This window comes from Neoarius graeffei, chromosome 11 (assembly GCF_027579695.1).
Source record: "Neoarius graeffei isolate fNeoGra1 chromosome 11, fNeoGra1.pri, whole genome shotgun sequence".
Lineage (NCBI taxonomy): Eukaryota > Metazoa > Chordata > Actinopteri > Siluriformes > Ariidae > Neoarius > Neoarius graeffei.
The window spans coordinates 63,892,371-63,902,872 of NC_083579.1; the positions used below are offsets into that span (position 1 = coordinate 63,892,371).

General features: G+C 39.9%; 1 protein-coding gene across 1 annotated transcript in view; it reads left to right on the plus strand.

Annotated features, from left to right (window-relative positions):
- LOC132893947 (1-phosphatidylinositol 4,5-bisphosphate phosphodiesterase beta-4) overlaps nucleotides 1–9,962 on the plus strand; it is a 49,449-nt gene extending 39,487 nt beyond the window's left edge. Inside the window, exons 32-36 of the mRNA XM_060933126.1 lie at nucleotides 367–468; nucleotides 4,847–4,904; nucleotides 4,989–5,075; nucleotides 5,191–5,227; nucleotides 9,775–9,962. Of these exons, the coding sequence (XP_060789109.1) occupies nucleotides 367–468; nucleotides 4,847–4,904; nucleotides 4,989–5,075; nucleotides 5,191–5,227; nucleotides 9,775–9,857 (367 nt within the window). The 3' untranslated portion in view covers nucleotides 9,858–9,962. The remainder of the gene's footprint in view (nucleotides 1–366; nucleotides 469–4,846; nucleotides 4,905–4,988; nucleotides 5,076–5,190; nucleotides 5,228–9,774) is intronic.
- Nucleotides 9,963–10,502: the final 540 nt, after the last annotated feature.

Consider the following 10,502-nt stretch of genomic DNA (forward strand, 5'->3'; position numbering starts at 1 on the left):
CTTCTGTAAGGTGATTCTGAACCTCCTGGTCTTGCTTTCCTCACTTCCAGGGTTGTAGTTCATTTAAATAGCAAAATGCTAAACACTAAAATAGATGACAACCCTGATTTATCATGTTATATGAAGCTTCTACAGTTGTCTGCCCAATTTTATAAATTATGCTTTTTATGATCCGTATACCACTTCACCCCCTCACTGCAGACACATTTATTATGGCACAAGGTAGAAAACGTTATCCATAAAACGCAGCATGGAATGTTAATAGAACTCAATGTCCTACGGCAAGTTGGTATTATATTATCTTCAGATATTACTCCTGATAAAACAAGTGACTCCATTTGTTGCTTGTTTTGTGTTTTCATTCAGACAGAGTAAGGAGATGAGGGCTAACCAAGCAAAATCATCAATGGAGAACGGTAAAGCCATCAGTCAAGACAAAAGCATCAAAAACAAGGCTGAGCGAGAACGGTAATAGTCCTGTTAATATCCGAGCAGTCATATGTGATCCACCATTACAAAAACCAATCACATGGGTCAGATTTTCAACTTTGAGTTATTGTGTTTTCATGGAGGGAGGGCCATTTAAAAAAAAAAAAAAGCTTTCCAATGATTCACAGATCAAGACATTTGACCAGTATACCACAGAGATATGGGCACTGGAAGTAGTCAGATGTTACTTTCTATGAAAAGTCAGAAATGGAAAAAAATCTGCTTGTAAAGTGTACTAGATAAACCCCAGAGTAATGTACATTTCAAAAAAGAGATATGAAATTTGGGGCACATGTTTGTTTATGGTGGGCAACACGGTAGTGTTGTAGTTAACACTGTCACCTCACAGCAAGAAGGTCCTGGGTTCAAGCCCAGGGCTGACTAGGGCCTTTCTGTGTGAAGTTTGCATGTTCTCGCCGTGTCTGTTGTCTCTTTTCCACCAAAGCAGTTCCAGGGCTGGTTCGGGGCCAGTACTTAGTTTGGAACCGGGTTTTCTGTTTCCACTGACAAAGAACTGGCTCTGGGGCCAGAAGAACCGGTTCCAGGCTAGCACCAACTCTCTGCTGGGCCAGAGGAAAGAACCGCTTATGTCCGCATGAGGGGTGGAGTTGTTAAGACCAACAACAATAAGACCGTGAAAGATCGCCACTTTTAAGCGATGAGAAGCAGCAGCTGTACAAACGCGAAGTCATTTATTATTATTGTTGTTGCTGCTGCTGCTTCTTCCGTGTTTTTGCTTCGATATTCGCACCAAGGTTTATGCAAATGTAGCGACGTAACTGACGTATACAGCGACATAATGACGTGGCTTCCCTTAGCACCGCAACATATGGAAAAGCAAACTGGTTCTCAGCTGGCTCGCAAGTTGAACGAGTTGTGAACCAGCACCGGCCCTGAACCAGCCCTGGAACTGATTTGGTGGAAAAGGGGTATGTGTGGGTTTCCTCCGGGTGCTCCGGTTTCCCCCACAGTCCAAAGACATGCAGGTTAGGCTAATTGGTGGCTCTAAATTGGCCGTAGGTGTGAAATGTTTGGTTGTCTCTGTGTCAGCCCTGTGATGACTTGGTGACTTGTCCAGGGTGTACCCTGCCTCTCGCCCATAGTCAGCTGGGATAGGCTCCAGCTTGCCTGCGACCCTGTACAGGATAAGCGGCTACGGATGGATGGATGTTTGTCATGGCACCGTAGATAGATAGAGACACCACACACACAATCTTTTTATTGTATCTTTTCATTGTACCTTTTCAGGAACATGTTCTTAACATATTTTCAAAATCTAGGTTGTGGAGTGTGTGGGGAGGGTCGTCCCCCCAAAAAAAAAAAAGTCTACAGTTCAGTTCAAGAGTTCTATGAAAATGTTGTCAATTTAAATCATGAATAACAACAATGCCCCCCCCCCCACACACACACACACTTCATCCCCTCTGCTATGGCCACGGACATGCCCATGATCCACGTGTGCTTCTGTGGCCAGATGCACATCCTTGCCCACATCCATTACTTTGAGTCTGTCCGCCTTATCCTTTATCTACCTGCACCTGTATCTCTTCATCCTCTAACCCATCTGGAGGCAGCAAGTCTGGTGTAGGGCTCATGAACACATCCAAGCCTTTGTTCTTAGAGATACTGTTGCCTAGCTAGCAAAAGTCCAGGTGAGGGAAGTGTGAGTGGATCATTTCTTTGTGAACCAAAAATTGATATGGTGTTCCCTCAGGCCTGATCTGGCTTGTGCAGCTCGAAAAAAAGGAGCTCATTGAGTTGTAAGGAACCTACACAACAAAAGATATTAGGCCCATTTCATTAAATTTTAGTCTAGTCTGTCATGTGCAGCCACTGTAGGCACTCAGCATGACAACCCATGCTTGCTGATTTTAAAAATAAAAGCGTATGCAAAGAGTCCTATCTGTGCCTGTATGTATTAATTACATGTGAGTTCTTTGCCAAAGTCTTGGAATTGAATGTGACCTGAAAACTTCTTCTCATCCTGGTTTATGGTTGGTTACTTTTTCTGTGCCTTCAATGATGTAATGCATATAAACACAATCATGTAATGTTGAGCTTCTGTAATACTTTGAAATGTATGCTCATGAAATTAATGCTGTTTCCCATCATGTTTAGGTCGCACCTGCAGAAAGATCATAGTAACCGTCTACAAGATATAAATGTGTGACCGGAAGCTTTCTCTCACTTGACTTGGTCAGCATTACTGGCATTGGCAGCTTAGCACTTTCCATTACAATCTCAAAATTGGTCTTTTTTTGGTTCAAAGTCCTCAAATTCATCTTTCATTTGTAATCTTCTCTTTCCAGGATTGTACAGAGAAATGGCAACTAAATTACTCAACTTTTAACCAGCATTGTGATTTCTCCCACTGTGGTTCATACAGGAAATATGATGTGCATTATCTATAAGAAGACTTCTGATTGGCTGCACTGCTTCATGTGCAGTTCACAATCAGAAGCCTTCTAGATCACACAAAGTAACAAGGAGGTTTTGTTAACACGAAGATGAGTTTGTTGTGTACCATTTTATTGAGTATTTTTACTGAAGTTGCGTCAAAATTAATACTGAATCTAGTAAGTGGGAAATCTCCACTGTGTTTTGATACCAGACATGAAGTATTCCCTCCTCAGAAATATGCAATCAGTGGTACAAAGTCTGAAGGGTGTGGGTTTTTTTTTTCCCTTTATTTTTTTTTTAAACAAATTTCTACAAGGGTCTGAATACATAATTTCAATAAAAGCATGTTTTAAGTGTCAATGTATGAATTTTTGCAAAATTCTTTCAAAATATGAATGTGTAGGCATTGTACTCTGATATGCCAGAATCTAAATTAAAATTATTTTTGCCCACACAATGTATTTCCCCATTTATCTCAAAATTGACTTGAGACTGGTTTTGTAATAGAGGGTCACATACGGTAGTGCCACAAAAAGTTTTGCACTTTGCTGTCCATAAATGGTTCGCTTGAATGTCTGTTGCATACATGTATTCATAGTGCATGTGGAAGGAATTATATGGAAATAGTGACCGAGGTAATTATTTTCTTATAATAGCACATTCTGAAGTGTATTATATACTGCAGCACTTCGCAAATGATTACGCTCTTGAATTTTTCTCCTGTGGTAGAAAATGTACTAAGTGCTGACACTTTGATTGGGGGGAAAAAATCTCTGTACAGAAAATGTTATCACAACAGTGAGACATTTTCATTGCACTTTTTTTTTTTTTTTTAAGCATTCTGTTTATTAGCATCTTAGATTATGTGCATGATCAACCATACAAGTCTCTGTGAATGGGCTGAACTGTTTCTATCAAAAAAAAACCCCAAACCTATTAGAAGGAGCACATCCTTTTTTTTTTTTTTTAAATCCTTTTTTAATTTATATATATATTGATTTTTATATATATATATATATATATATATATATATATATATATATATATATATATATATATATATATATATATCAATCAATCCTCGGGGACAACCCTGTCAATAAAACAAACCAAAAAAAAAAAAAAGTTGACATGACAGGCATGTTGTGACAGTTTTCTATGGTCTACATTGCGCTCACTTTCAAAATGACCCGAAGTGGCAGCTTTGATTTTCACGAACGTCCCCAGCAAATAGATACATTGTAGATAATAACAATATCTTTGCGTTCTATGCAGGGATGCAAACGGCGCGCCTTTTGGCGGATGCCGCCTTTTTCATGGCCGTGGTTTTTTTTTGTTTTTTTTTTTAAGGGGGGACGTTGGCGTGTCTGATTATAATTTCAAAGTAAATTCTGTATTAAAATTACTAAATAAGCAAATCCGTTACAGTCCATGAAACAGGAAGTATAAGGATGAGAAAAAACAGTTTAAATCGGAAAGCTGCGCACACTGTGAACTGCGCCATCAGAGCAAACTGTTCATTTAGTATTCATGTATTTTAGTGATTTTCGAGTCACTGTCCATTTAATCCGGAGGGGGAGAAACATCACAGCAACGCGACAAGCAATGCGAACTTTGTTGCGTTAGTGTCCGTGTATTTAGTCAGAGAGATAGGAAGATGAATTTACTATCTCTGGTTTAGTGTTCGTTTTCATTTAGTGTTATTCATTTGTTATCATTGGATGTTATTGAGCTATTAGCCTATTGTTACCTTAATTTTGTGACGTTTCATGATTAAAAAAAAAAAATCCCCCCTTCTGGTTTTTTGACAAATCGCACCGTGTTTTTTATTTATTTATATATATATATATATATATATATATATATATATATATAATATAAAATTATTGCGTTTGGCGCTACAGTTAAAGCTTCAGTGTGCTGTTGAACTTTGTTTTTGGACATTTTGTGTCTGCAGGAGAGTTCGAGAACTGAACTGTAACAACACAAGGAGATTTCTCATCGAAAGAAAAAAGGTATACAGAAGGCTTATGAAAGAAATGGACAAATCTGTTTTCGTGCTTTTCAATAGTTTGAAATAACATTTTGTGTATTGAAAGCTTGCCATGAACCAGTCCAAAGAGTTTGATCAGCTCCAGACAATGCAGCGTGAACAACTGGAGCAGCTGGATAAATATAATGCTGAGGTAGTGTCGTTTCTATTTATCATTTGGAATCCTGTCTGATCATTCTCAACTAATTTACACGATTATCTATTCACTAATTCTTTCATTGTTTTGCTTACTTTGTTTTTCATCCAAGCTCTTGAAGTCACACCTTTCAGCATCTCAGTACCATGGTAGGAGCTTGCATTCACAGATCAATTTTACAATACCTCTCCTTGCTCATGATTCCTTTATTTCTTTCTATACAAGTGCAATACATCATGCCTATGACGTTTTTACTGCATCCCTCACAGTCCCTCAGACTGCTGAACCAGTTGAGCTGATCAGAAGGAGAAAACTGTTCTCCTATGAATGTTGTGATTATTGAAGCTGTCAGAAATCATATAATCAATCAGTAAAAACTGTCAGTGAATATAGTGTGTGGTGTGCATGACAAAGGAGTTCAGTAAGGAGAATTATGCTGGTTTTGGGTATACACAGATATAGATAGATGTACACTGTGTGTACAGTGGTCCTTGAAAGTTTGTGAACCCTTTAGAATTTTCTCTATTTCTGCATAAATATGACCTAAAACATCAGATTTTCACGCAAGTCCTAAAAGTAGATAAAGAGAACCCAGTTAAACAAATGAGACAAAATATTATACTTGGTCATTTATTTATTGAGGAAAATGATCCAATATTACATATGTGAGTGGCAAAAGTATGTGAACCTTTGCTTTCAGTATCTGGTGTGACCCCCCTTGTGCAGCAATAACTGCAACTAAACGTTTCCGGTAACTGTTGATCAGTCCTGCACACCGGCTTGGAGGAATTTTAGCCCATTCCTCTGTACAGAACAGCTTCAACTCTGGGACGTTGGTGGGTTTCCTCACATGAACTGCTCGCTTCAGGTCCTTCCACAACAGTTTGATTGGATTAAGGTCAGGACTTTGACTTGGCCATTCCAAAACATTAACTTTATTCTTCTTTAACCATTCTTTGGTAGAATGACTTGTGTGCTTAGGGTCGTTGTCTTGCTGCATGACCCACCTTCTCTTGAGATTCAGTTCATGGACAGATGTCCTGACATTTTCCTTTAGAATTCGCTGGTATAATTCAGAATTCATTGTTCCATCAATGATGGCAAGCCGTCCTGGCTCAGATGCAGCAAAACATCAAATCAAATCAAGTTTATTTGTACAGCGCTTTTAACAATAAACATTGTCGCAAAGCAGCTTTACAGAATTTGAACGACTTAAAACATGAGCTAATTTTATCCCTAATCTATCCCCAATAAGCAAGCCTGTGGCGACGGTGGCAAGGAAAAACTCCCTCAGACGACATGAGGAAGAAACCTCGAGAGGAACCAGACTCAAAAGGGAACCCATCCTCATTTGGGCAACAACAGACAGCCTGACTATAATATTAACAGTTTTAACAGGTATAACCCTCAACTGTCCTCATGGGGCCGTCCTTCACAGGAGTGGGGCGATAAAACTCCGACCAGACACAGGGCACCAGGATGGATCAAGCAGGTCCGAGGGGCAGAAGAGGCCAGCATCTCAATCCCAGGATCAACATGTAACTCAGAGGGACAGATGGGGGGGGGAAAGAAAACACGTTGTTAGGTATGCCCTAAAAAATGACAAGTATTAAATCTGTGTGGTAGGCTCGCAGAGACGAGAGTCTTTACAACAGGCATGACACACAATGGCATGTTAATATGGTAAAAAATATATCATGACCTGCTCTGGCTGGATGCTTGATTGGGTGATGGGAGCACACTCCTCAGCAATGATGAGATGCAGATGGGACCCTTAGGCCTGGCCAAGACAATTCAGTTACATTTCACTGGGTCTGGGACATGCGACAGAATGTCTGACGGCCGATTCCCTGCAGGCTACGATAGCCAGTCGAGGTCCCCACCGTCTCCACCAAAAGATTTCCTGTTGACTCCATGTAACTCAGAGGGACAGATTTGGGGGGGGGAGAGAAAGAAAACACAGGTGGTTAGGTATGCCCAATGTCACCTGAATAAGTAGGAACAGTATACATATTGCACCGAGTACAAGCAGGGACTCCGGCAACTAACTATGACAGCATAACTAAAAGGAGAGAGCCAGAAGGTAACACAGGCATGAGGGAGCCCCGGGACATAAAGCAGCCAGCCACTGCACCGTCAACAAACTCGAGTGAGCAAGCGAGTGGGGACTGACAGCATCCATACATCCCAGTTTACCAAAACACTCTATGTCTGAGGACCCTCCAGATCTACTCCTTTACCTCATAAACACCATTAACAAAAGGCTTGACTAAACAGATATGTTTTCAGCCTAGACTTAAATGCTGAGACTGTGTCTGATTCCCGAACATTACTTGGAAGGCTGTTCCATAACAGTGGGGCTTTGTAAAACAGGCCCAAACCATGATACTACCACCACCATGTTTCACAGATGGTTCTTATGCAGTGTTTTCCTTTCTCCAAACATAATGCTTCTCATTTAAACCAAAAAGTTCTATTTTGGTCTCATCCATCCACAAAACATTTTTCCAATAGCCTTCTGGCTTGTCCATGTGATCTTTAACAAACTGCAGACGAGCAGCAATGTTCTTTTTGGAGAGCAGTGGCTTTCTCCTTGCAACCCTGCCATGCATACCATTTGTTTAGTGTTCTCCTGATGGTGGACTCATGAACATTTAATATTAACCAATGTGAGAGAGGCTTTCAGTTGCTTAGAAGTTACCCCGGGGTCCTTTGTGACCTCGCTGACTATTACACGCCTTGCTCTTGGTTGGTCGACCACTCCTGGGGAGGGTAACAGTGGTCTTCAATTTCCTCCATTTGTACACAATCTGTCTGACTGTGGATTGGTGGAGTTCAAACTCTCTTTTTAGGCTACATCCACACGACAACGGCAACGAGATGTTATTTAAAAAAATATCGCGTCCAAATGGGCAACGATCAGTAAAATATCAGGTCCATATGGCAACACAACGCTTGCTGAAAATGATGCAATACACATGCCACACCTCTAGGGGTGCTGTAAGATGGTCCCTTCGGAGACACCAGAACAATAGAAGTAAGGACGCATGCGCATAAACTATTATGCGCGAGACGTCATATTAGCCACAAAGTCAGAAAAATCTGTTCGTAAAATTACATTATAATGACCAAATACAATGAAAAGTATTTTTCCAGTCTCACCTGTGAAAGGTAATCCCATGTGATCTCGTTTGGACGGTAAATCTGTTGGTACAGTTAAACGCAGCACATGAATGAGGCATCTTTATTCTCCGCTTTGACCCATCCAATATGGCGGCGAGGATGATGTATGATTCTACGCAGAAGGCGGCGTCTTTAATGGTCCGGAATAAATTGAATGCTGCACGTTGATGGATTAATTTGTTCTTCTACGCCCTTTTTGAGGAATATATTGTAGGACTTAAACCAACATCTGAAGAGGCGAGATCGCTCCTTTTGTTCCCTATTTTTGCTGGTGGGATTGACTCTGCCTAAGGGCTATTCTCTCTCTCTCTCTCTCTCACTTTGCACCATTACACAATAAATATTCACAGTGAAAATATTTTGTAAGCGCGTTTCATGAACCAAGTTATAGGATTTGTTGACAACTCGCATCGAGTTCGTTACACTTCTACCCAGCGTGAAGCACATGTGGTTGTGACGTCATCGTAAACAAATCCGTTCTACTCATCCAGACGACTTCGCAACGGCAACGTTGGCAGATCTTTCCACTCTGGAACCCGTTCTCAAAAGATTGCGTTTTGGGGCACCCAAAACCCCGGTGCCGTGTGGACGCCAGGCCGAAACGATAAACAATTGTATCGGATTCACCTGAATCCGTTGCCGTGTGGACAGGGTCTTAGAGATGGTTTGTAACCTTTTCCAGCCTGATGAGCATCAACAATGCTTTTTCTGAGGTCCTCAGGAATCTCCTTTGTTTGTGCTATGATGCACTTCCACAAACATGTGTTGTGAAGATCAGACTTTGATAGATCCCTGTTCTTTAAATAAAACAGGGTGCCCACTCACACCTGATTTCAATCAATGGGATGACAAACACCTGACTCTAATTTCACCTTCAAATTAACTGCTAATCCTAGAGGTTCACATACTTTTGCCACTCACAGATGTGTAATATTGGATCATTTTCCTCAATAAATAAATGACACCAAGTATAAATTTTTTCTCATTTGTTTACTGGATTTTCTTTATCTACATTTAGGACTTGTGTGAAAATCTGATGTTTTAGGTCATATTTATGCAGAAATATAGAAAATTCTACAGGGTTCAGACGTGTGTGTGTGTGTGTACACACCACACAGTAGCATGATGTAGCTTGTACTAAAGTTACCGGCAAGACTAACTCCTGAGGTTCATTTGCATCTGTTAATACTGTTTCTTTGAAAGAGAGCCGTTTTGGCTTGAAGCAACTTGGCAGAAACTGTTTTTCACAACGTTTTAATTTTTTCAGCAGCAGCCTTCATAGCACCTGATTTAAAAACCTGTGGAGAATTAAATCTTAAGGAACTCCACTTAGGAAGCTGTAACTACCATAAATCACAAGGCCAGTCTTTGGTTGCTTTTACAACATTTTGAAAATTAACATTTTGTCATCTGAATGATGCAGAGATTACTGATACTTGGAGACGAGCACAGATTTATGAAGTTACGTGCACATCTGTTGTTTTGTGCTAATATCTACATGTTCCCTTTTTAGGCCAAAATGACAGAGTACATGAAGAACACGGAGATGAAAAGGGTCAAAGTCCCAGTGGTGCCCTCAACTCCCTAACCACATGAGACAACAGCAGCTCTGTGAACAAATGTGCACACAAACAGCTGCAAAAGTGTAAAAAACAAAACCCTTTTCTGCATTCTGATTTTACACATTTGCATGTGTTGTTTTTAAGGTGTTTTTAAGGCTTTTCAGAAGTAATTTTATATAAATTTTATAAATGTATTTTAGCGAAATGTATTTGTATTTTTTTTTTTTTTTTTTGTGCACCACTGTATTACTACACTACACTCCCTTTGTTCTTGAAAGGTTGTGTTTCTTTTATACTTGAACCTCTTTTTATAGTACAATTAAAATGCCTCTGGAATAAGGAAACTAACCTTGGAGAGTTGAGTCAAAGAGTTTGATGATCAAGAAAAATAGAAATGCTAAAGTGATGGGCAGCGATGTGCTCCAACACGCACCAAATTATAACTGTAACAGAAGATTTATCTTAAGAAAATGTATTCCCAAAACTTGTATGCGTTTAATTAATTATAACCCAATTTATCAACCTGTCCTCACACTAATATGTGCATTTCAGTTTTTCCTTTAATAATAGACTTTTTTTTTTAAAGCCTTTTGGAATCCTATTTCCAATCATGCGTCTGACAGGTTTCCATTGTTAGACATGTCATTGTCAATGTCTCATCCCTTAAATACAATGATTC